At 46.2% G+C, this 27365-nt stretch overlaps 1 protein-coding gene across 4 annotated transcripts in view; it reads right to left on the minus strand.

Moving 5' to 3' along the window:
* The window catches only part of AMOTL1 (angiomotin like 1), a 237271-nt gene that overhangs the window by 16470 nt on the left and 193436 nt on the right, over positions 1-27365 (minus strand). For all 4 annotated transcript variants that reach the window (XM_075337490.1, XM_075337493.1, XM_075337491.1 and 1 more), the window contains 2 exons: positions 15486-15575; positions 1980-2125 (listed from right to left, as the gene is read on the minus strand). In XM_075337490.1, the coding sequence (XP_075193605.1) occupies positions 1980-2125; positions 15486-15575 (236 nt within the window). The remainder of the gene's footprint in view (positions 1-1979; positions 2126-15485; positions 15576-27365) is intronic.

A 27365-nucleotide genomic window follows, 5' to 3' on the forward strand; every position in this document is an offset into this window, starting at 1 on the left:
CAGCAATGACAACTTGACACCAAAGGGACAAAGGGAGCACCGATTGAGACAGCGCTGGACCAGGGAGGGTGAGTAAAGCCGCCTTTGCTCTTTACAAAAACAACCTATATCTGGGGGGCAGGGGTTTTCTGAAAATGGAAGACCCCTTTAATAAACCTCCCTCTATGTTTATATTTCTAGTGTCTACATACACCCCTGTTTTTCGCCATTTTATCCAGCAGACACTGTCTTTTCTGGATATTGACAGGTCAGGTTCAGTTTATTCAAAGGGTTATTGCATGTACTTAAATTTCCATCTGATGACGATAAGAGTTGTCATGGGGAAACAGGCAAAAAAAGCCTCTATTTCATAGAACATTTAAACTAGTTGATAATGAAGGTGTACATTGAGGAGCGCCCCCTAGTGGTACCGGTTCATATCAGTACATTGAACAATTCAGCAACCAAAAGACATTGCACTTGTTTCCCATTATTCCACCCACTTATTTAATCACTAGTGGGGAGCATTAAGCTTACAACCTATTTCTGCTGTAGGTAGAGGGTTATACAGTCTATAAATAAGTACTATAGGGTTATCATGCCTATTAGCAGCCTCCATTCTAGGTATGCTTTTAAAGGGGGATAGCCAAAATTAAACAAAAAAATGGCTGCAGATCAGCTCTATTAAACTCAATGAGGAAGAACTGCAATACCACAACCAAACTGACTGCAAAGGTGGCAGTATAAAATAAAAAAACAGAACAAAAAAATAAATAAAAATCAGCCATGTTTTTTTTAATTCTTGATAACCCCTTTTTTGTAAAGCTTTTCTTGCTGAAAATGACCATATCAGATATCATGAAGAAATTAACGCAATCACCACACGGATTATTGACAAGGTCTTTCTGCAGAACGCGCCCCAACCTGCTCTTTCCCAAAAACGGAAGAGTATTGACGTACGGGCAAATAAATAATCTATCTTGTGCTGTTACATTTATTCATGTCTTTTTGCTACCTATTGTTTTATTGATTTTTTTATAAAACAATTTATCTCAGAAAACTGAAGGCGGATAATTTACCTACGCTACAAGAGAAAGAAAAATTAATAAGAAAAAAAAAAAAAAATCGAAGCTTTTTTTTATTCAATTTTGCAAGGAATGTTTGGTCATATTCTCAAATATTACTAAGAATTTACTAAAAATAAAAACTAAAAAAATTGTCAAAAATCAGAGTGCAAAATTTATGGGTGTTTTAGCGGAGATGACACCTATCACCCAAACTCTTCCATTAAAAACACATGCACTCTGACGACCTGAGTGTGCATTTGTATGGAGGGAACGGAAGGAACGGCTATTGAGTGTATATTTACCTTGTTCATTTGTTAAAAGGGTTGTCTGGTCTCACCATGCTGATGACCTATCATCAATATGAAATTGGTGGCGGTCTGGCATCCAGCACCGCCAACGATCAATTATTTGCTCCGGTGGCTGCCGTATGTAGACAGCTTTATCATAGATACAAAGTGCACTCTATTCACTGTGTAGCGGCTGAAGCTGGGTGCTGCAGAACAGATCTACTCAAAATCAGCTGATCGGTGGGGGTGATGCGTGTCGGACCCCACTGATCTCACATTGGCGACCAGTCCGATGGATAGGTCAACCTTGATGTTTGTTGCTTGCCATTTTTGGCTGTGATGACTGTGATGGCTGCCAGTCCTGTGCTGCATCTACGTCTTATCTAGCTTCTGCGGTATCTAAAACCCATCGGAGGAGAATAGTCAGGGAATGCAACCTTGGGATTTCCTGCATAAAGGCCTTCCTCCAGATTGGGGGGCGCTCTAAGGTCAAGATTGCAAACTCCCAACACCATCCACAAGTGAAGCCCCAGCCAACTCCACTTAGTAACCCTGTGATGTTCACCTTCCTTTCCCGAAGTCTGAACATGACCCGTCACGTTACTCTCCCCTAAAAATTAGACAGACTTGTGTGCCGCGATCTCACCTCTTCTTCAAGTTTGACCACTTTGGCTTGGGCGTTGTTCAACGCTTGGTCTAAGATTTCGATATGCCTCCTCTGCTCTTCGTTGGTAGCGCGCAGAGCTGCCAGTTCCCTCTGCAGCCCTTCCATCTCCTTCAACTGTTCTTTGTCTGGAGAATGGATGAAACACAAGAGTTTCTATCAGAATCCTTCATGGAATCTGGGCCAGGTGCCAGCTTACCTCTGGCACCGGAATAAGGGGGAAAAGCGAAAAACATGGAAAGCGGTAGATATGTAGGTGACTACAGGGCCTCTGTGTTTTTCTAAACGTCTTCTGGGGAACATCAGTAATAACCGGCGCTCGCAAAGGCGTCTATGTGGCTCCATGCAGGTTTATCAAAAGTTGTTTAAAAGTTATAAGTAAAGGCCCTGTTACACGCAACGACATCGCTAACGAAATGTCGTTGGGGTCACGGAATTCGTGACGCACATCTGGCCTCGTTAGCGATGTCGCTGCGTGTAAAGCCCCCTTAAGGGACAAACTAAAACTGAATACTACAAACCTGATCTACTGGGGATACGCAGGTGAGATAGGCATTGACCCATAATATATGGCAGCACCTGGCATATGCCTTCATGTGTACCCTATTTGTTCCCATATTGGATCCTTTTCCAAATAGGACCATGTCCCCGATCACAGCCCTTATCTATATGCCAAAGCATCAAAAAGCTGTACGGAGTAGATCTCTCGCTAGATTGCCCAGCTTTTACACATGCAGCCTATTTTCTTTTAAAAGCAACTGTGTAATGCTTTATTTCACCTATAGTGGCGCTGTAGCATTTACCAACATTCACCTGCAGTTTATGGTTGATTGCTAGAGTGCCCAGTAGTAGGACACCATAATCATCGGGCAACTCTTCTCCTCCCTCCTGAATCCATCACTCTGAAAAACAGCTCAACTCTGTCAAATAAGAAAAACTATCAGCTTACTTAGGTCTCAGATTACAGATAAGGAGTGAAGAGCACTGAGAACAGTGAGAGAACAAGCAGATTGTGCTGTCCTTCACTTCAGAGCTGGATTCACATCTACACTGCTCAGTTCTGCTGTACAATGTCCTCCATGCGGCTGCTGCTTCAGAACATGAGCTCCAAAGAGACAGGAGAACAGGAATCCCTCATGTCTCTGTGTGGAGACATCTTTGCAGGCATTCCCCACCTACAAGCTCAGAGACAACTTATTTCCCACATTTGTTTTCCACCAAGTGACCTCTTTGTAAGATGTAAATTACATAATGAAATATCTAAATTTGGAACCACTGAAAAGAGACGGGTGATATTTCTTTTCCAGTCTGAACATTTTTAGATGTAAAAAATCATCCCATAATGCAGCCCCTATAGCAGTGTGCCCATCCCCGCAGTACCATCCCCGCAGTACCATCCCCGCAGTACCATCCCCGCAGTACCATCCCCGCAGTACCATCCCAGCAGTACCATCCCCGCAGTACCATCCCCGCAGTACCATCCCCGCAGTACCATCCGAGCAGTACCATCCCCGCAGTACCATCCCCGCAGTACCATCCCAGCAGTACCATCCCCACAGTACCATCCCCGCAGTACCATCCCCGCAGTACCATCCCCGCAGTACCATCCCCACAGTACCATCCCAGCAGTACCATCCCAGCAGTACCATCCCCGCAGTACCATCCCCGCAGTACCATCCCCGCAGTACCATCCCCGCAGTACCATCCCCGCAGTACCATCCCCGCAGTACCATCCCCGCAGTACCATCCCCGCAGTACCATCCCCGCAATACCATCCCCGCATTACCGTCCCTGCAGTACCATCCCCGCAGTACCATCCCCGCAGTACCATCCCCGCAGTACCATCCCCGCAGTACCATCCCCGCAGTACCATCTCCGCAGTACCATCCCCGCAGTACCATCCCCGCAGTACCATCCCCGCAGTACCATCGCCTCCCGGCCTTTGATCTCCATATTCAAATGAAGCAAACAAGGCAGAAGTATTTTGGCTGCACATTAGAGGAGCCGGCTTCTATTGCCCGAACACTGTTTTGTCAGGTTTAATTACGTGCTGACATTTCATATTGTTTCCCGGCCTATTCTGTCCGGTCAACACTGTGAAATCTGAAGTAATTAACTGCGCTGGAGGCGGCTCCATTGTGACTGGACTAAAACTTAATAAAAGCCATAATGAAAACCTCTTCAGGACCATTCATTCTTGTTACAGACAGAATATAAATGAAGGAGAAAAAAAATATACATGTATAAATACCTACTGTACAGGCAGCACTGCACCCTGGGTGGGGGGAGGGGGTCTAGACCAGGAGGGTGATAGGGGTCTAGAGTAGGGGAGGGGGATAAATTGGCTTAGTTCAGATTGGATGATTAGAGTAATGCGGGCTTTACACGTTACGATCTATTGTGTGATCGCACGAGCGATCGTACCCACCCCAGTTGTTTGTGCGTCACGGACAAATTGCTGCCCGTGTTGCACAAAAGTAGTTTAACCCCCGTCACACGTACTTACGTGCTGAGCGACGTCGCTGTGGGCGGTGAACATCCACTTCCTGAAGGGGGAGGGACATTCGGCGTCACAGCAACGTCACACAGCGGCCGGCCAATAGAAGCGGAGGGGCGGAGATGAGCGGGACGTGAACATCCCGCCCACCTCCCTCGTTCCGCATAGCCGGCGGGTGCCGCGGGATGCAGGTAAGCTATGTTCATCGTTCCCGGGGTGTCACACAGAGCAATGTGTGCTACCCCGGGTACGATGAACAACCTGCGCAAAGTAAAATAAACGATTTTTTAAAAAATAAACGACGAGTACACGATACCCGATTTCTCACCGATTTGCGATCGCTCATAGGTGTCACACGGGACGACGTCGCCAACAAAGCCGGATGTGCATCACGAAAACCGTGACCCCGACGATCTATCGCACGATAGATCGCTTCGTGTGACTCCCGCATAGGACATCACCATCACATTAGGTTACAGTTAGCCGATTCCAACGATTTTGGTGGGACCAGACGACTATCCGATGCGGAATAGAAGCCTTGAAATCGGAAATTCCCAAAAAGAACTCATGACTGCTTGGCAGAGATGAACATTCATCTGTTTATGGAGTCAGGAAAGAAAGAGCAGAGCTGTAAGCACCTTATATCCTAATAACGAGTGGTATAGACCATAATGGCAATTTTTGCTAAGTCTACCCGAGGAGATACTGTTGAATTGAAGGGATGTTTCGTTTGAAAAAGAGAAGGCTGAGAGGAGACTTAATAGCGGTCTACAAATTTCTGAAAGGTAGTCACAGTGCAGAGGTAACCACCGTATTCTCATTATTGCAAGAAGCAATGGGATGAAACTTAAAGGAAGGAGATTCAGATTAGACATTAGGAAAAATGTTCTGACAGTGAGGGAAGTCAGGGAGAGGAACAGGCGACAACGGGAGGTGGTGAGGGAAGTCAGGGAGAGGAACAGGCGACCACGGGAGGTGGTGAGCTCTCCATCAATGGAAATCGTCAAGCGGAAACTGGATAAACATATAGCTGGGGTGATTTAGGGAAGCCTGCACTCGCAGTGGGTTGGACCCGATGGCCCTTGAGATCCCTTCCAACTCTACCAATCTGTGATTCTATGAATTATTTTCACCAATAACCCTCTACACCTTTTACACACTCCCTCAACAAAAGAAGCCTTCAGAGAGTGATATATTTTTTGGGATGTTTCAGGAGTGTTCAGTGTCCTCAGGAGATTTGCTAAGTCCTTCAGGAGTCCAGGTCTCTCCTTTTCTGGGAACCTTCCCAATATTTCAGGAGAGTTATACTCTTATTCCTACACCAAGTATGACCTAAAAGGAATCAAAATCAATTGTTCCTTCAATGGACCCTAGGCTGAAGGCCCTTACGGGAAGAATACTACTCTTGACCTTGGGCAATGTCCAGGTCGGTGATCGCAGCTGATACCTCATTGAAGAGCACCGGACTGAGATGCCATAACATATGCCAACTATGGACATGAGTGGCACTGCTTATGGTTAAAAAGAAGATCTCAGGATTAAAGTTGGCCATACACATGAGCTAGCTTGTTGGACATATGTTTGGTCAGCAGACAGCTATCTCTCTGAACTTCCCCATATACATCAATGATCGGCTCGGCCAAACTGGTGTGTGTTTTCCAAAGGGAGAGGGGAAACCTGTGGCCACAAAGCTGAAGCAGCTTATCTTGTATTCTATCGAAAGGACTGGGCGTTGAACTTCCAATGCCCCGATCTTTCTCATAGGAGATTTGGAGTCTCCTGTCCACTTCGATGCCCGACTGGTCCTGCCAAAATTGGTGGATTCAGCCGATTATCAGATAATATAGGAACCTTAAAGGGAATCTGTTTGTCACGATAGGTACAGGGAAATACCAAGCGAATGGCCAAAGGGAAGGGAAACCCTGCATCTGGGGAAGGGGAAGATGGTGATCCTTGACCAAACCTAATGCTGGTCTCTTAGGTCCTCACCACCCTAGATAGGTTCCACACTTATGCGCCGAGCTGGATAGCTGACCTTAGGGTATCCCTAGTGCTGGACCCTAAATAGGGAACGGATGGGATGAGCTCTTCATGAACCCCAAAAGCACTAAAGGAAGACATTAGGAGGACACACAGGAGGAAAGTGCATGAACTACTTATCTACAGATGACTCAGGTAGAAGTTCAGCAAAGTTTCAGCAACAAGACCACAGATGAGTACAAGCCACCTGCTTGCAACCAGAGCTTGAAAGAACTGAAAAATAACACCAGCACAAGTCCACGGAAAATGGGAGTATTTAAGCCCAAGGGGAATACTGCTAATCAGCAGCTGGACAGAAGGAGCGCTCTGATGGGTCCAAAAGGGGGAGAGATGAAAACCCAGAAGGAAAGCTGCCTAGTACAATGAATACTGACAGCAGAAACAATAGAAATTCAAGGAGCATTTTGCACAGCCAAACACCGTTACCTTCTATTGCAAGAAGCCACATGACTGTCTGTTACCCGTGACACTGTTTTTGCTATGTAATCCTGAAATCATGTTCTTAGGGACAGAGCTCCTGATTCCAACGATGTGTCACTTAATGGGCTGCTTGGTACAATTTTGATAAAATCACTGTTTTATCTGTTGCAGATCTACCGAGTCACTGACTGCTGAGTTCTGTATAACCCCACCCACATCACTGACTGGCAGCTTTCTGTGTACACTGCAGAAATCTGCCAGTGTTGGGGGCGGCGTTAAACAGAGCAGGAGGATTACATGGCATGAGACAGCTAGTCCTCTGGACATAATCTCCTGCTGATAAAATACTGATTTTATTGAAACAACAAGAAGCCCAGTAAGTGACACATCACTGGAATCATGGTCTCTGGCCCTACATCATGCGACTCTCAATTAAAATAGTAAAAACCTGCTGACAGATCTAATATATAAAGCTGAGTGTCTGTATGTGTGTGTGTGTGTATCTCCGCTAAAGGAATCTGCACCGTTGCATTTACAATCACAAAATTTTGCACATACACTCCTTTTGACTCTGGGTACGTCATAGGCTATGTTTTGAGGGGAAATTTTAACCCTGCGCTTTACAGTTACTCTCCAAAAAACCTTAAAACATTAAAGTCAATGGAGCTGGGAGCCACAATGCAGCCAGAACTTCAGAAGAATACGCAGCCACGCCCTTGAATAGAGTGTTGGCATGTGACAATGCAGCCAGAGAAAGAGACAGACAGACAGACAAACAGACAAAGACAGACACAGACAGATAAACAGATAAAGAGACAGGGAAAGAGACAGACAGGATAAGAGATAGAAAGACAGGGAAAGAGACAGGCAGACAGAGACAGGCAGAGACAGACAAAGACAGACACAGACAAGGAGACAGACACAGACAAAGAGACAGACACAGACAAAGAGACAGACACAGACAAAGAGACAGACACAGACAAAGAGATAGACAGGGAAAGAGATAGACAGGGAAAGAGATAGACAAGGAAAGAGACAAACAGGGAAATAGACAGACAGAGATAGACAGACAGACAAAGAGACAGACACAGACAAAGCAACACACAGACACAGATAGACACAGACAAAGAGACCGACACAGACAAAAGAGATAGACAGGGAAAGAGACAGACAGGGAAAGAGACAGACAAGGAAAGGAGACAGACAAGGAAAGAGACAGACAAGGAAAGAGACAGACAAGGAAAGAGACAGACAAGGAAAGAGACAGACAAGGAAAGAGACAGACAAGGAAAGAGACAGATAGACAGGGAAAGAGACAGGTAGAGATAGACAGACAGACAAACAGACAGACACAGACAAAGCAACAAACAGACACAGATAGACACAGACAAAAGAGACAGACAGGGAAAGAGACAGACAAGGAAAGAGACAGTCAGACAAAGAGATAGAGAGAGACAGACAGAGATGGAGACAGACAAAGACTGGGAGAGAAACTGAGAGACAGTTACTATCCCGGGCAATGCCGGGTAATAAAGCTAGTTTCCAATAAGTTTCAACATTAGGATTGGAAAGGAAACCCTTTGAAATGAAAGTTTGGGTATTTAGCCTTCCCTCCGTCTCGGTCATGGTCGTTCCTTCCAGCTGTTTTCATACGAATTGTAAAGTGACTCTGCTCTTCATTTATGAGTCAGACGAGCTTCTTCGAACAGAGGAACAACGCAGCGCTTGTTCATATATTGCCGGCATCAGCTGAGCAGTCATGTGTCCTTCATGAATACATCGCTCGTCAGGATGGCGTGACCTACATTCATCCATGAAATATTCAATCTGCTACCGGAATTCATATTGTTGGAAAGTAAAAATGGTCTTGGCTGAATAGGACTGAATTTCGGAGAAGTGTGAATTAGGTGGCTGCTATTACTATACAGCTGGTTATAGTCTACAGTCATCTACTTTGTGTAGTCAGACCAGACAGCTGCTAAAAAATCAGGTCTGCGGTCGAGAAGACAAAGTGCAATCATTTATTACAACCCCAATTCTAAAAAAAAAGATGGGGCGCTGTGAAAATGAAAAGAAAACAAGAATGCAATTATGTGGAAATCTGTTATTGCCACAATTTATTCACAATAAAAAAATAGAACAGAGATCAGAAGGTGAAAGATATTTCCATTTAATTGGGAAAAAACACCAAACTTATTCAGAAATGGATGGCAGCATCACATCACAAAAAGCTGGAAAAATAAGTGGCACTAATAAAAAAATCGAAGGGTCAATTTTCAACTGAGTCACTTGAATTACATCGGAACTTCAAGGATTTTTTTTTAAATTAATAAATTGGTGAATGCGGTAGTATGGAGATGCCTCTCCATTACTAACCCCTGGGCTTGGTGCCAGCTGTCAATTCACAGCTGACATCAACCCCAAAAATATTACCCAGATTGCCACCGCACCAGAGCAGATGGGAAGAGCCAGGTAATGCGCTAGAATTGGCGCATCTAAGGGATGTGGCACTTCTGAGGTAGCTGCGGCTGCTATTTTTAGGCTGGGAAGGGCCAAATAGCCATGGGCCTCCCCAGCCTGTTAATACAAGCCCTCAGCTGTCTGGTTTACCTTAGCTGGTTATCAACAATATGGGGGACCCCTCCTTGTTTTTTATTATTTATCTACAAAAAACAGCATAGTATTCCCTATATTTTTGTTAACCAATCAAGGTAAAGTAGACAACTGAGGGCTGCAGCCTGCAGTTGTCTGCTTTACCTTGGCTAATTATCAGAAATAAGGGGGATCCTACGTAATTTTTTTTTTATTTATTCCCTATCCACATTTGTTTGCAGGGCAATTGTTCAGCTCTTACTACATTTTGCTTTCTTTTGCAGCCCCCTAGCCATTACTACAACTATCTTACAACCATTTTACAGCACCAAAGTTCAGGTCCCCATTGACTTGTATGAGGTTCAGGTCCAAGTTTGTGTACCAAACCGAACTTTTAACTAAAGTCCGGACACTCCCGAACATCTACGGGTCCGCTCATCCCTAAACCTGATCCCTTAGTGACCCAGCAGTCCGTTTTGCTTCGACTAAGACAGATTTGAGCTGTTATTTTTCAAAGTGGATTATTAGTCCAGGAGGCAGGGAGGCAGGGAGAGAGAAAGAAGTGGTTCATTAGTGGACACAAAAGCTGATTTCTATCATATTACAAATTTTCTTATTTTCACCAGAACTATTGATTTATGTAAAGTTTGTTAAAAAGACAGTGACCATTTAAATCCCAAATTGTGAGACATTTAAAGGGAATCTGTCACCAGATTTTTAACATCTATTCTGAGAGCAGCATAACGTAGGGGCAGAGATCCTGATTCCAGCGATTTGTCACTTACTCGGCTGCTTAGTGTAGTTTTGATAAAATCACTATTTAGTCAGCAGTATATTATCATTACAGGACTACTTGGAGTGCTGCAGGTAGTCCAGCATATTCATGAGCTCTGTATAACTGCTAGATCTGCAGCAGAGTAAACATTGATTTTTATCAAAATGACAACAAACAGCTCAGTAAGTGACACATCGCTGAAATCAGGGTCTCTGTCTCTACATTATGCTGCTCTCAGATGGGGGAGCAAAAACTTGGTGGCAGACTCCCTTTAAGAACATATAGACCAAATCTACACCGTAGCCAAATTTTGGTCTATATGTTCTTAAAGGTAGTCTGCCACCAAGTTTTTCATTAACCCTGAATGCAAAAACTATATATCTTGTGCATGGAGTAAGACATACTTGATAACTTTTAAAAGAAAGTTTCTGGGCAGAAGACTTAACCGTAGCCGCTATTTACGTCTTCTCCCACCTCCATGAATGAAGGAGCCTTCCAGAATGGCTGGTTTCCTGGAGGAGTACACACTTTCACCCGCACCGCTGACTCCTCGGGGAGTCCAGGAGGTAGTCCCTTATTCTGGAAGTCTCCCCTACATTAAGGAAAAGTTGGCGAGTATGGAGTCAAGGCTTACTTCCTCTGCTCTGAGTAGGTGTCAGTCCTTACTGAAATGATCGCATTCTATTCAGTAACTAGAAAGTTGACAGAGCTATTATAGCATATGTACCAAAATTTCTGATGGGTAATTAGGGACATTTAAGTCCTGTCCACCAACCGGGAACATGGAAGGCCCAAAACTCTTTGCACCACCCATGGACCACCCCAGAACTCCCATTTCTGGGTGGGGTTTACATAAACTCTTCCCTTTTTTGGAATTGGAACAACCTAAATTTGCCCGGAATATGTCTAAAGACCTGGGAGAGTCCCGGGAACTTTGTGACTGTTGGCAGTTATCTAATAGGAAGATACTGTATTACATTCCGCAGTGCCTTGTCAATGTCATTGTGAAACACTTACACTTATCCCCACCGTCACTTATTATTTGCCTTATTTCCCAGTGCGGGTTTCTACAAAACATTTAGCGTAGAAACGACTCCCAACGGCGACTATCAGCCGCTGATCCTGCCGTGCCATGATTGAGACTGGCAGGTCCCGGCAGAACACTGGATTTCTGTACGAGAGCTCAGGATTAATATTCAACTCCATTTCGGGCTTCAGATAATCACAACATGCCTAGCGGGGAATGCTTTTGAAGATAAGAAGCCTCTGGGAACTAGTGGAGATTCGTGTTACATGGTGTGAAATAAATGGCTTTATACGAGAGTTCACTGTGCCGCGAGGTTAAAGCAACACTCCACCTAAACCCTGTATATACTGTATATAACCAGGTATTAAATTGTAGTGATAGGGTTTTTATAAAAAAAAAAAAAAATGTACTTGGAATTTTTCGGATACAGAGCTCCAATTTCTCTATTCCTGCAGCCACCACTAGGGGGAGCATAGGAGCTTACTTAAACAGTGTCTGCAGTAAGCTCCCTCTAGTGGTGGCTGCAGGAATACAGAAATTGGAGCTCTGTATCTGAAAAATTCCAACTACTTTATATATATATATATATATATATATATATATATATATATATATATATATATATATATATATATAAACCCTTTCACTACAATTTAATACCTGGTTATATACAGTATATACAGAGCTTAGGCGGAGTGTTGCTTTAACTTCGCAGCATAGTGAACTCTCGTATAAAGCCATTTATTTCACACCATGTAACACGAATCTCCACTTGTTCCCAGAGGAATAAGTGGAGATTCGTATTTATTCTGTATACCTGCAGCCACCTCTAGGGGAGCTTAGGAGCTTACTTAAACAGTGTCTGCAGTAAGCTCCCCCTAGTGGTGGCTGCAGGTATAGAGAATAATATCCTTTATTCGTAATTTAGGAGAATTGGATGTTAGAAAATTAAAGCCCCTGCTATAAGGTACATTAGATATTGACCAATACAGATTTCTTGCCAGAACACAAGAAGGCAACCCAGTCCATAAGACTCATTAAAGGGGTTGTCCATTTTCAGAAAATCTTGTTCCCTGGCTGCAGTTGGTTATGAAAAACACACAAACTGATCTTTCCTGACTGTCCCCGCAGCTTCCGGTGTCAGTTATTGGCTGTGGCACTGATGACATTGTCACCAGCGTGACAGCCAATCAGAGAGCTCAGAGGCTCTAACCCTGTAGACCGAACACCCCATCAAAGCCACTGAGTTCACTGATTGGCTGCTGTCGATGTGACGTCATCATTTCAGACAACACCGGGAGCAGTGCCAGAGTCTCAGCATAGGACCCAGGGACACTAATTAAAGTGCAATTTTTTTTTTAGATTTTCTGAAAGGGGACAAGACCTTTAAGGCAAACAGACATCGTAAGAGGGGTGTCCCTTGTCATATCTTTGATGTTCCTGTCTAATTGTGTTTTTACAATTTGGATACATTAAGGCTATATGCACACGTTGCGTTTTTGGTGCAGTTTTGTTGTTGGAAAGTTCTCGCTTTTGACTTCCCAGCAAAGTCTATGAGAATTCAGATTTGCTGTGCGCACATTGCAGTTTTTTTTTGTCTGCAGTTTGTCACAAACTTCTTACAAATAAACTGCAGCATGTTCTATAGTTTTGCGTTTTGTCCCTGCGTTTCTTACTAGTGATGGGATCTGGTTGGATGCCGATCCCCCATATCATCTATGGGGACTAGAATCCGGTGCAAAGGGGTAGGAGCCAGCGCTTCATACTTATCAAGTTACCGTCGCGGCTGTAACTGCTTCCGCGGCCACTCATTCACTTCCCAGGCCTCTCATTACCTTCATTGAATATGCACTGCTCTCCCCGCACACTGGTGTCTGTGGTTGCAGTCAGATGCGTCCCCACGCTGAGTGAGAGCCTATCTATCTGACACCTCCAATCACAGACCAGGTCTGCGGGTCTATAATGTACCATAAAATAAATTAAAAGATTGGCGTAAGGTCTCTCCATATTATGATACCCAGCACAGGTAAAGCATACAGCCACAGGCTGCAGCCCCCAGCCGTGCTGTTCTCTTGTATAAAAATAGAAAAAACTGCATGCATTTTTTTAAAAAATTATTTAAATAAATAATTAAAAAACTGCGCGCAATCCCATTCTCCCCCCCCCTCCCCATTTTGATACCCTGCCAAGATAAAGCAGACAGCTGGGGGCTCATCACGCGGTTCACTCAGTCTCTGCCTGAACATCACAGCGGGCAGTCATTTTTCATGATACACCTATACTTTTTCGTTCTATTATATTATTATGAACCAGTGGCGACTGTTATTGTAATCAAAATGATGTTATATATGGATCTTAAAAAATACATATATACTGACTGTTAATTCTAGTATTTTGTTTATGCAGACCTAATTTTTTGATAAAGGCTATTTAATGCCGAAAACGTTCATGAAATGAATGAAGGTTACAATTCGATATTTTGCAAATGAGTGAAGAATTATAATAATAATAAAAATAATAAAAATAATTTTTGGACCAACATATCTGTTTCTTTCTCGTTTGGGTGTGCCAGAGCTAAGCTTTTCAGCATCACAGCGGGCAGTCATGTTCTATGGCCACTCGGTGTGAATTCAGATTTAGCAGTGCTCAAATCGTTGTGGTATCTCGTGTGGATTATGTCGGACCTGCAGGGGTGTTGTAGGGGTTAATAAAGTGGTGAAAGAAGATGTTTTTTTGTCTTTTATTAAACAGAAAGAAATTTTTGGTGTTTGTGTTTATTTCTTTTCACTTACAGATTAGTCATGGGGGGGTCTAATAGACCCTCCTCATTGCTAATCGAGGGATTAGTTACAGCTGTGGGCTGCCATTAACTCCTTATTACCCCGATTGCCACTGCACCAGGGTAATTGGGATGGGCTGCGTAAACTGCTGGGATTGTCATATCTAACGGATGCAACAATTCAAGGTGGCTGCAGGCTGCTATTTTTAGGCTGGGGGGTTCCCAATAACCATGGGTCTCCCCAGCATGAGAATATGAGCCCCCAGCTGTCGGGTTTTATCATGGCTGGGCATCAAAATTGAGCGGGGGAACCGCACTCTGTTTTTTAAAGTTATTTATTTAAATAATTTAAAAAAAAAGCTGCATGCGGTTCCTCTTAGTTTTATACACAGCAAAGATAAGCGCACAGCTGGGGGCTGCAGCCTGTAGCCTAAAGAGGCTTTATCTGTGCTGGGTATCATATTATGGGGTGATCCTATGCCAATTTATTTATTAATTTTTACTGTACGATATAGACTCGAACACAGCACCTGTGATTGGAAGCGTCAGACACGCTGTCACTCAGGGTGCGGGTGCGTCTGACTGCAACCAATCACAGATGTCGGTGGTTGGGGCTAAGCAGTGAAAATGCATGAGCCAAATGAGCAGCCCTAGAAGAAGAATGAGCGGTTGTAGGAGCAGTTACAGCCGAGCCAGAGAGGTAAGTATAGCGCACTCTCCTTATTTTTTACTTCATTTTTTTTATCTCCCGAGTGCCTGATCTTTGAACCCACGGGGGGTCAGACTTTACAGTCCGGTCCGACCATCACTATTTTTCACATAAAAAACGCCTCAAAATCAGACTTGACAAAAACACATGAAAAACGCAGCATCATTGCAAGCGTTTTGTTTTTACTTTTCCAGTTTTTGGTGCAGTTTTGATGTCTCAAAGGTGCAACTTTTTTTGTGACAACAAAACTGCAGCGTGTGCATACAGCCTTAACCAACTTTTTTTGCGTCGTTGTCACAAGCCTCCTTCTCATTACCGGATTTCCTTCTTCGCTTGAATTTTCATTGTAGATTTGTGGCTCCATTGAATCATTGTGTGCAATTTAGAGACATGGTGCAGACGGGTCACCGGACGCTGTCTGGCACCACACCCGGGGGTGACGGCGGCCTCTGCAACCCCAATGCTTGCACCCCTGCCTGCTGCATACTACAAACCCTGCAAAACCAGCACGCTAGGAAATATAGTAAAAGAACTAAAACCCTTCCTCAATTTTCCAATGCATTGTGCACATTGCTTTATAGTCACAGTAGATTTAGGAGAAAGTTTTATTTCGGTTGCTTATCCGAAAATCTAAAGCTACAGCACTCACTTTTCAAGGCGTAGTGGCCGTCTTCCGATGCGTCCTCATGTCCATTATACTCTCTGTTGGCCAGCTGCCTGTTGGCGGTCTCCAGCCGATCTACACAAAGACAGGAAACCAGAACGAAAGATTAGGGGCTGGAAAGAGTATTCCCTGACCTGACGGGCTAATGAGAGGAGCTCCGCTCCAGGCTGGACTTGTTATTTAGGATGGGACATACGTCTGGGGAAGGGGGGTTGTCTCAAAGGGAGTTTGCACAGTTGTAATCCACTTTTTTAGCTTTTTTCAGCTGCTAAGTGCACACATTGGAAAGATCTGTCAATCACCTGGAAGGGGCGGAGCTGGACTAGTTTCATCACCGCCCATAGTCCCCAGCTCTTCCAACTATAAATTCATGCTCCCCATAGCTTAAACAGCATGAAACGACTGACAAGTTCCCTTTAAAGGACCCCAATTTCTCAATATATAAATCCAGTATATTATCGCAATCTTCGAGCAAACTTCCCAACAGACTGCAATTTACGTCGTGGCCACCTATAGACACATATAGCACAAACATCTCCCAACAGAGTATGGTAAAATTGTTTGTTTTTTCAAAGTTGATCATCAAGCCCCCACACATATTCGGATGTGTTGAAAGAGGACAAAAGATTGGAAGGACACATCTGCAAATCTTGACTAACAGCCCTGGCTGGAAATACTAATCTCTTGTAGATTGTAAGCTCTCACGAGCAGGGTTGTCTTTTTTCCCACTAAATATTGTATGTTCTATAACTGTTACTGTTACTGGTTTGTATATGATCCTCCTGAATTGTAAAGCACTGCGGAATATGTTGGCGCTATAGAAATAAAGATTATTATTATTAATAATAATCTCGATCGAAATCCCCTCTTATTTTTGGCCAATAGATTTCAGGCTTCAGTTACAATTGATATTAAATGGAATCTGTCAGCAGGTTTTTCCACCTAATCTGAGAGCAGCATGACGTAGGGGCAGAGATCCTAATTCCAGCAATGTGTCCCTTAATGGGCTTCTTAGTATAGTTTTGATAAAATCACTGTTTAATCATCAGAAGATTACCATTACAGGACTACTTGGGGTGTTCCCTGGTAGTCCAGCAAATTCATGAGCTCTGAATAACTGCTAGATCTCCAGCAGAGAAAACATTTTTTTTATCAAAATGACAGAAAACAGCTCAGTAAGTGACACATCGCTGGAATCAGGATCTCTGTCTCTACATTATGCTGCTGTCAGATGGGAGAGCGAAAACATGGTGACAGATTCCCTTTAAACAGCCCTTCTCATCATGATGTGAACATGTTGATATCATGAGACTAAAGGCCGCTTTACACGCAACGACATCGCAAACGAGATGTCGTTGGGGTCACGGAGTTTGTGACGCGCATCTGGCCTCATTAGCGACGTCGTTGCGTGTGAAACGTACGAGCGACCGCTAACGAGCAAAAATACTCACCTAATCGTTGATCGTTGACGCGTCGTTCTATTCCTAATTATCGTTGCTTCTGCAGGTACGATGTTGTTCGTCGTTCCTGCGGCAACACACATCGCTATGTGTGACACCGCAGGAACGAGGAACATCTCCTTACCTGCGGCCGCCAGCAATGAGGAAGGAGGTGGGCGGGATGTCCGTCCCGCTCATCTCCGCCCCTCCGCTTCTATTGGGCGGCCACTTAGTGACGTTGCTGTGACGCCGAACGAACCGCCCTCTTAGAAAGGAGGCGGCACCGGTCACAGCGACGTCGCTAGGCAGGTAAGTACATGTGACTGTTCCTAACGAGGTTGTGCGCCACGGGCAGCGATGTGGCCGTGATGCACAACCGACGGGGGCGGGTACGCTCGCTAGCGATCTCGCTAGCGAGATCGCAGCGTGTAAAGCGGCCTTAAGACGACACCTAACAATTGATTATCAGCATGGCACCATTGCGAGGCTTCAAGCATGATGTTCTCAGACAGAAGTGGTTACTGAGATTAGAGTGTCACAGAGTGTCACCAGCAGGTTGTACAGAGATACAGAGAGACTGGAAGAGTTACAGAAAGGCAGAGAAGTTGACGTCCTTTGGCCACATCGCACACTGATGACTGTTTCATTGTGAACAATGCCCTTCACAACTAGATGAATGCCACACAACTCCAGGCACATTTAAGGGAGGTGAGAGGTACCTAAGTGTCACGTCAGACCATTCAAAACCATTTATGTCAGCGTGGTCTACGTGCTAGATGACCTGCAAGCTACCTGACCGCACCACCAGGCACAGGCATCATCTACGCTGGACGAGGGACAAGTGGTCTCAAAGTTGTTCACTGATGGCAGTCGATTCAAGCTGAGAGGAAATGATGGCCGCCAACGATTTTGAGACGTTAAGTAGAGTATGCATCAGCCACTGTTGTCACCAGACGAGCCTTTGATAGTGGTGGTGTTACAGCGTTGGCCAGTGTGTGTCTAGTCAGTACAGAATGGCTGTACATAGTGTAAATGGTACAGTGACAGCCTCTACTACTGGAATAGCATCAATAATCCAGACATTGTGCCTATGTATGACCAACACTGGCATCATTTTATCTTCATGGATGACAGTGCTCCAGCTCATTGAGGTCGCATCATTAGGGAACGTCTGCTGGAGACTGGGGGACCTCAAATGGAGCCGCCGGGACTTTCTCCAGACCTAAAGCCCATAGAAAACCTATGGGCTCAGCTCAGTCACCGTGTAGAGGCCGTAGCTCTCTTCCCCAGAACCTCAATAACCTGAGGGCTGCCCTTCAAGAAGAAGGGGATGCCATGCCTCCGCAGACAATAACTCAAATTGTGATCAGAAAGAGACATCGATATCAGATGCTAAAGGTCACATGACAAGTTATTGAGACACACATTTTGTGGGGTATACGCAGGGCCGGATTATAGGCGGGGCAGGCGGGGCTTCAGCCCCGGGGCCCCCACCATCAGAGCTTCCAAGGGGGCCCCCACCACCAGGGCCATACTTGCCACCCGTCAGCAATTTTTTTTTTTCTTCACACCCTCTCCCCCTCCGTAAAGACAGTCTAATAAATCAGCTGTGTTTTCGGGGGGGGAGGGGGGGGTGCGCGCACCTACATTTATTTGTATCTGCGTCTCTAAGACGCAAAAACAAACTGCGGGCGCCGGACGCTGATTGACCCCGGAAGTAGTTTGTACTTCCGGGGTCAAAGGTATGCCTGCTCCCTGCTCTGCTGCAGGGTCCAATGCCACGGCCGTCACAGCAGACCGCGGCCGTCACAGCAGACCGCCGCCGCGGCCGTCACAGCAGACCGCCGCCGCGGCCGTCACAGCAGACCGCCGCCGCGGCCGTCACAGCAGACCGCCGCCGCGGCCGTCACAGCAGACCGCCGCCGCGGCCGTCACAGCAGACCGCCGCCGCGGCCGTCACAGCAGACCGCCGCCGCGGATGAGAAGACCGGTGCCGCGGCCGCGGATGAGAAGACCGGTGCCGCGGCCGCATATGAGAAGGCCGGTGCCGCGGCCGCATATGAGAAAGCCGGTGCCGCGGCCGCATATGAGAAGGCCAGCAGAGGAGACTCACCGGAGCAGAAGGATGGCCGCGGCACCGGAACAGCAGCAGGAGGACGGCGGCCTATACCGGAGCAGCAGGAGGATGGCATCAGAGCAGGTAAGGGCAGAGCTGAAGAAAGATGTGTGGTGTGTGAAGCAGAGCTGTGTGTGTGTGAGAGAAACAGAGCTGTGTGTGTGTGTGTGTGTGTGTGTGTGAGAAACAGCTGTGTGTGTGTGTGTGTGTGTGTGAAACAGAGCTGTGTGTGTGTGTGAGAAACAGCTGTGTGTGTGAGAAACAGCTGTGTGTGTGAGAAACAGAGCTGTGTGTGTGTGTGTGAAACAGAGCTGTGTGTGTGTGTGAAACAGAGCTGTGTGTGTGTGTGAAACAGAGCTGTGTGTGTGTGTGTGTGTGTGTGAAACAGAGCTGTGTGTGTGTGTGAAACAGAGCTGTGTGTGTGTGTGTGTGTGTGAAACAGAGCTGTGTGTGTGTGTGAAACAGAGCTGTGTGTGTGTGTGAAACAGAGCTGTGTGTGTGTGTGTGTGTGAAACAGAGCTGTGTGTGTGTGAAACAGAGCTGTGTGTGTGTGTGTGTGTGTGTGAAACAGAGCTGTGTGTGTGTGTGAAACAGAGCTGTGTGTGTGTGTGAAACAGAGCTGTGTGTGTGTGTGTGAAACAGAGCTGTGTGTGTGTGTGTGAAACAGAGCTGTGTGTGTGTGAAGCAGAGCTGTGTGTGTGTGAAGCAGAGCTGTGTGTGTGTGAAGCAGAGCTGTGTGTGTGAGAAGCAGAGCTGTGTGTGTGTGAGAAACAGCTGTGTGTGTGTGTGTGTGTGTGAAACAGAGCTGTGTGTGTGTGTGTGTGTGTGTGTGTGTGAAACAGAGCTGTGTGTGTGTGAAAAACAGCTGTGTGTGTGAGAAACAGAGCTGTGTGTGTGTGTGTGTGTGTGAAACAGAGCTGTGTGTGTGTGTGTGTGTGTGTGAAACAGAGCTGTGTGTGTGTGTGAAACAGAGCTGTGTGTGTGTGTGAAACAGAGCTGTGTGTGTGTGTGAAACAGAGCTGTGTGTGTGTGTGAAACAGAGCTGTGTGTGTGTGTGAAACAGAGCTGTGTGTGTGTGTGTGAAACAGAGCTGTGTGTGTGTGTGTGAAACAGAGCTGTGTGTGAAACAGAGCGCTGTGTGTAAAACAGAGCTGTGTGTGTGTGAAGCAGAGCTGTGTGTGTGTGAAGCAGAGCTGTGTGTGTGTGAAGCAGAGCTGTGTGTGTGAGAAGCAGAGCTGTGTGTGTGTGTGAAGCAGAGCTGTGTGTGTGTGAAGCAGAGCTGTGTGTGTGTGAAGCAGAGCTGTGTGTGTGTGAAGCAGAGCTGTGTGTGTGTGAAGCAGAGCTGTGTGTGTGAGAAGCAGAGCTGTGTGTGTGTGTGTGAAGCAGAGCTGTGTCTGTGTGTGTGTGTGAAGCAGAGCTGTGTGTGTGAAGCAGAGCTGTGTGTGTGAAGCAGAGCTGTGTGTGTGAAGCAGAGCTGTGTGTGTGAAGCAGAGCTGTGTGTGTGTGTGTGAAGCAGAGCTGTGTGTGTGTGTGTGTGTGTGAAGCAGAGCTGTGTGTGTGTGTGTATGTGTGTGAAGCAGAGCTCTGTGTGTATGTGTGTGTGTGTGAAGCAGAGCTGTGTGTGTGTGTGAAGCAGAGCTGTGTGTGTGTGTGAAGCAGAGCTGTGTGTGTGTGTGAAGCAGAGCTGTGTGTGTGTGAAGCAGAGTTGTGTGTGTGTGTGTGTGTGAAGCAGAGTTTGTGTGTGTGTGTGTGTGAAGCAGAGCTGTGTGTGTGAAGCAGCTGTGTGTGTGTGTGTGAAGCAGCTGTGTGTGTGTGTGAAGCAGAGCTGTGTGTGTGTGAAACAGAGCTGTGTGTGTGAAGCAGAGCTGTGTGTGTGTGTGTGTGAAGCAGAGCTGTGTGTGTGTGTGTGTGAAGCAGAGCTCTGTGTGTGTGTGAAGCAGAGCTGTGTGTGTGTGTGAAGCAGAGCTGTGTGTGTGTGTGTGAAGCAGAGTTTGTGTGTGTGTGTGAAGCAGAGCTGTGTGTGTGTGTGAAGCAGAGCTGTGTGTGTGAAGCAGCTGTGTGTGTGTGTGAAGCAGAGCTGTGTGTGTGTGAAGCAGAGCTGTGTGTGTGTGAAGCAGAGCTGTGTGTGTGTGTGAAGCAGAGCTGTGTGTGTGAAGCAGCTGTGTGTGTGTGTGAAGCAGAGCTGTGTGTGTGTGAAGCAGAGCTGTGTGTGTGTGAAGCAGAGCTGTGTGTGTGTGTGTGAAGCAGAGCTCTGTGTGTGTGTGTGTGTGAAGCAGAGCTCTGTGTGTGTGTGAAGCAGAGCTGTGTGTGTGTGTGTGTGTGAAGCAGAGTTGTGTGTGTGAAGCAGAGTTGTGTGTGTGAAGCAGAGCTGTGTGTGTGTGAAGCAGAGCTGTGTGTGTGAAGCAGAGCTGTGTGTGTGAAGCAGAGCTGTGTGTGTGTGAAGCAGAGCTGTGTGTGTGTGTGTGAAGCAGAGCTCTGTGTGTGTGTGTGTGTGAAGCAGAGCTCTGTGTGTGTGTGAAGCAGAGCTGTGTGTGTGTGTGTGTGTGAAGCAGAGTTGTGTGTGTGAAGCAGAGTTGTGTGTGTGAAGCAGAGCTGTGTGTGTGTGAAGCAGAGCTGTGTGTGTGAAGCAGCTGTGTGAGTGAAGCAGCTGTGTGTGTGTGTGTGTGAAGCAGAGCTGTGTGTGAAGCAGAGCTGTGTGTGAAGCAGAGCTGTGTGTGTGTGTGTGTGTGTGTGTGAAGCAGAGCTGTGTGTGTGTGTGTATATATGAATCAGAGCAGTCTGTGCGGCACCCCAGAGCGCTAAGCCACCCATCCCAGTAATGTGTACGCCACCAGAGCTGTTTGCCACTCCAGCAACATCTATGCCCCCCAGTAACGTCTATGCCCCCTGCCCCTCCTGTAATGTATATATTGTAGGCCCTAGCCCCTCCTGTGATGTATATACAGAAGTGCTGTGTCAGTGTGCATGGTGTGCAGTCATGTCTGTTAGTGATGGCCATCATGCAACACAGCCACATGTCCTGGAGGAGCTGGACGGAAACAGGCGGGGGAGGGGAGTGAGGCTGCTTGTGACTTCTCTATATTAACACCTGTAATGCGTCTGTGTCTGCATGTATGTCAGTGTATATGACTGTGCATATATTTGTCTGTTTAAATGTATTTTTGTGAAATTGTCTTCAAATATGTATATGTACGCATGCCTGTATGTGTATGTGCGTGTCTGTGTGTGGATGGGGCCCACTGAGACTCAACCGGGGACCACAAAAACCTGGAGCCGACCCTGGCTGCCTTAACATTGGGATGAATAAAAAAATATGTGAGTAACTCTACTTTCTGTGTATAAGTGACGGCTGTGAGTGATCCTGGACCGTATCTGTATTGTACTGTGTGTATAAGTGACGGCTGTGAGTGATCCTGGACTGTATCTGTATTGTACTGTGTGTATAAGTGACGGCTGTGAGTGATCCTGGACCGTATCTGTATTGTACTGTGTGTATAAGTGACGGCTGTGAGTGATCCTGGACTGTATCTGTATTGTACTGTGTGTATAAGTGACGGCTGTGAGTGATCCTGGACTGTGTCTGTATTGTACTGTGTGTATAAGTGACGGCTGTGAGTGATCCTGGACTGTGTCTGTATTGTACTGTGTGTGTATAAGTGACTGCTGTGAGTGATCCTGGACTGTGTCTGTATTGTACTGTGTGTGTATAAGTGACTGCTGTGAGTGATCCTGGACTGTGTCTGTATTGTACTGTGTGTATAAGTGACGGCTGTGAGTGATCCTGGACTGTATCTGTATTGTACTGTGTGTATAAGTGACGGCTGTGAGTGATCCTGGACTGTGTCTGTATTGTACTGTGTGTATAAGTGACTGCTGTGAGTGATCCTGGACTGTGTCTGTATTGTACTGTGTGTATAAGTGACGGCTGTGAGTGATCCTGGACTGTGTCTGTATTGTACTGTGTGTATAAGTGACGGCTGTGAGTGATCCTGGACTGTATCTGTATTGTACTGTGTGTATAAGTGACGGCTGTGAGTGATCCTGGACTGTGTCTGTATTGTACTGTGTGTATAAGTGACGGCTGTGAGTGATCCTGGACTGTGTCTGTATTGTACTGTGTGTATAAGTGACGGCTGTGAGTGATCCTGGACTGTGTCTGTATTGTACTGTGTGTATAAGTGACGGCTGTGAGTGATCCTGGACTGTGTCTGTATTGTACTGTGTGTATAAGTGACGGCTGTGAGTGATCCTGGACTGTGTCTGTATTGTACTGTGTGTATAAGTGACGGCTGTGAGTGATCCTGGACTGTATCTGTATTGTACTGTGTGTATAAGTGACGGCTGTGAGTGATCCTGGACTGTGTCTGTATTGTACTGTGTGTATAAGTGACGGCTGTGAGTGATCCTGGACTGTATCTGTATTGTACTGTGTGTATAAGTGACGGCTGTGAGTGATCCTGGACTGTGTCTGTATTGTACTGTGTGTATAAGTGACGGCTGTGAGTGATCCTGGACTGTGTCTGTATTGTACTGTGTGTATAAGTGACGGCTGTGAGTGATCCTGGACTGTGTCTGTATTGTACTGTGTGTATAAGTGACGGCTGTGAGTGATCCTGGACTGTATCTGTATTGTACTGTGTGTATAAGTGACGGCTGTGAGTGATCCTGGACTGTGTCTGTATTGTACTGTGTGTATAAGTGACGGCTGTGAGTGATCCTGGACTGTATCTGTATTGTACTGTGTGTATAAGTGACGGCTGTGAGTGATCCTGGACTGTGTCTGTATTGTAGTCCTGTAAATCTGAATGTGGCAGAACAGGAGAAGATAAATGTTCATTAAATTTATATCTAAATGCTACAGTTCGTGCTCTACTGTTATGGCTAAAAATGTTAACGTTTATGGGGCCCCCACCAGATTTTCTGCCCAGGGGCCCCCACCAACCTTAATCCGGCCCTGGGTATACGGTACCCACCCCTGGTGTTGGCTTTTGTTTCAATAAATTGTTTGAGATGAGGAAATCACCATTGCTGCTTCTTCATAAATGCCCGACTTTTATGATAAAACCTTTCAAGTTTCCCCCTAAATTTTACCTGAAAGCCAAAAATCCCAAACTTTTTGTGTTTTTATAAGTAGTATGTATGTACGTACAGTAAATAAATAAATATATATACATATATATATATATATATATATATATATATATATATATATATATATATATATATATATGAGGATCGACGATTCCAAGCCTTTTAAGCTAAGTGATGGGTGGGATACTGCCACCCCTGTGAATGCTTATAATGAAGGGGTACAATGTTGGTTTCAGGACAGATGATCACGGGTGATGGCTGCGAGGACGCCACAACCTTGTGCTACAATGCTTGGCAGGAGAGGACGGCTCCCCCTGATTAATCGGATGTTGCACTGCTGCTAAGCTTCCTGTTTGCAGAGGTTCACGCTATGAACCATTGTAATCGTGATGACGTGCAGTTACTTTAAGGCACAGTTCATTAACCTGCAAACTATCATGGGAAGGGTAATGTGCCCATAGCAGGGAGCTGCGCTTTATATTGTTTTATTAATTGGCAAACCACTGATACTTTTTCTGATGGATACAATGTGGCTTTTATTGCTGTTTGTTCTGCGCCACGGATGGTCTCTCTCCTCGCTCATCTCTACTTTCTTATAGCAGACAGTACTTATAGATTTTACAGAACATGGAGAACAAATTGACCCTAACAGTAATGTGCAGCACCAGAATTTAGTAGGTGTCAGGAAGCTGCACTGAAAGCCCGCTGGCCTCTAGTAGGTGGCGTAGAGTGGACAGAGGATCAGTGAGCCAAGTCTGGATCATACAGTGTGACCTTGGTGCAAGTGATGTCGTGACCTTGCTCTAGCAAACGCTCATATGACTACATTAAGGGTAAAGTAGCTCTGTTTGTAGCACTAAATAGGATTTCAACAAACAATCTTTGCACTATACAGTTCATTTATCAGGTCCCAAGGGAACCCTGGCTTTCACTCTTTAACCACTGTACAGGAATCTGGACAGAGGTTAAGGGGTGCTTCACACACAGCGAGCTCGCTGCCGAGATCGCTGCTGAGTCATGTTTTTTGGTGACGCAGCAGTGACCTCATTAGCGATCTCGCTGTGTGTGACACTAAGCAGCGATCTGGCCCCTGCTGCGAGATCGCTGCTCGTTACACACAGCCCTGGTTCGTTTTCTTCAAAGCCGCTCTCCCGCTGTGACACACAGATCGCTGTGTGTGACAGCGAGAGAGCGACAAATGAAGCGAGCAGGGAGCAGGACCCGGCATCTGGCAGCTGCGGTAAGCTGTAACCAAGATAAACATCGGGTAACCAAGGTGGTTACCCGATATTTACCTTAGTTACCAGCCTCCGCAGCTCTCATGCTACCTGTGCTGCCGGCTCCGGCTCTCTGCACATGTAGCTGCTGTACACATCGGGTTAATTAACCCGATGCGTACTGTAGCTAGGAGAGCAAGGAGCCAGCGCTAAGCTAAGCGGTGTGCGCTGGTAACTAATGTAAACATCGGGTAACCATACCCGATGTTTACCTTAGTTACCAGTGTCCGCAGCTTCCAGACGCCGGCTCCGTACAAGCGCAGCGTCGCTTGCACGTCGCTGCTGGCTGGGGGCTGTTCACTGGTCACTGGTGAGATCTGCCTGTTTGACAGCTCACCAGCGACCATGTAGCGATGCAGCAGCGATCCTGACCAGGTCAGATCGCTGGTCGGATCGCTGCTGCATCGCTAAAGTGTGAAGGTACCCTAAGGGTGCCCTGGGTTGAGTCCACTGAGTGGCTGTTGGCCGATGCAGCAGGTAAGGCCAGAGTCACACTTGCGAGTGCCTTCGCGTGTAACTCGCGCGAGTCTCTCATTGAATCATCCGGCACGGACTCGCACTCTCCTGACAGGAGCGGGTCGGTTGCATGTATGTCTATGCAGCTGAGACGCTCCTGTCCGGAGAGTGTGAGTCCATGCCGGGTGATTCAATGCGAGGCACTCGCAAGTGTGACTCTGGCCTAATAGTCAGGTTCCTGGATCAAAACCAAAAAGTAAGGATTACAGATGAAGTTCGGTTCAGCAGGTGCAGCCAGTCTTTTGAAATTCGGTTTGACCTGACCACCAATGGAAGTCACTAATGGGGCAGTTCTGGTCTCCGCTCACATGCAGCCAGCCATAAACAGATCATTACCGGGGGCGGGTGGGCAGGGTTTTACCATTTTTGTTTTTGGGTGCACACTACATCCAATCACATTGTTGTTACCCCCAGAAAGAACTGACCAAACACTGCAAGTGGCTCGCAGCGGGCCGAGCACCGAGTGCACCCGAGCACAGCGATGGTCACGCGAGTGGTTTGCGTACGTAAAGCATCAGAACTTGAACTCTGTTGTTTCTTGTAAAGTCTGTGTTCGGTGTGAACACCCAACCTCAGGTTCGCTCATCTCTAGTAAGGATAAGGCTGCTTTCACGCTTCCGTTTTTTTTCCTTCAGTTGCAATCCGTTGCCATGAGGAAATACGGTATCCTGCAAAATATTTTGCACGATTACGTTTTTTCCCCAAAGACTTGTATTAGCGACGGATTGTGACTGATGGTATTGCGTTGCATGCACGTGACGGATCAGTCGTTTAGTGACAGACCGTCAGGCGGGAACAACGTGAAATGTAGCGTTTTTTTGTTAACAGCAAAAAATGGAAGCCGACGGATACATTGGCGTCCATTGGGTTGTATAATGGAAGCCTATGGGTGCCGGAATCCGTCGGTAGCCGTCATATGACGCAATCCGGCGATGGATCAGTCTTTTTAGTCTGGGCATGCCCAGATGGAGCTTAAATTAACTTCTGGTCTTTCTCTCCCTCTCAGAAACAGAAATCAACATTCGCATAACAGGAGCAGAGGACAGAGGTGTGAACCAGGTTAAGCAGAACCTATAACTGGCAGTGAGACACGGGTTTTCAGGAGATTATATAATGAACAACCCCAAGCTTCCTGCCTGGATGGCACCAGAAATCCCAGAGAATTGAACCGCTCAGTCACAAAGGTGCGGCGTCGCCCGGTGACAGAAGCAGAAACAGAGGGGCAGCTACCAACATGGAGGTTAAGGCCTGAGGCCTACGACTCGCTCTAGTTTAGCGATGGCTTGAAGCAGAAAAAACAGACAAGCGCTTTCTCTCTCAGCAAATAATAAAGTACAAACAGACTCTATCCATGAAGCCGGTTCACAACGGACATATCATTGCTGCAACCTGTGCGGCAGTACAGTGGTGGTACAAGAGGTCAGGG

The sequence above is a fragment of the Anomaloglossus baeobatrachus genome, chromosome 2 (assembly GCF_048569485.1).
Source record: "Anomaloglossus baeobatrachus isolate aAnoBae1 chromosome 2, aAnoBae1.hap1, whole genome shotgun sequence".
NCBI lineage: Eukaryota > Metazoa > Chordata > Amphibia > Anura > Aromobatidae > Anomaloglossus > Anomaloglossus baeobatrachus.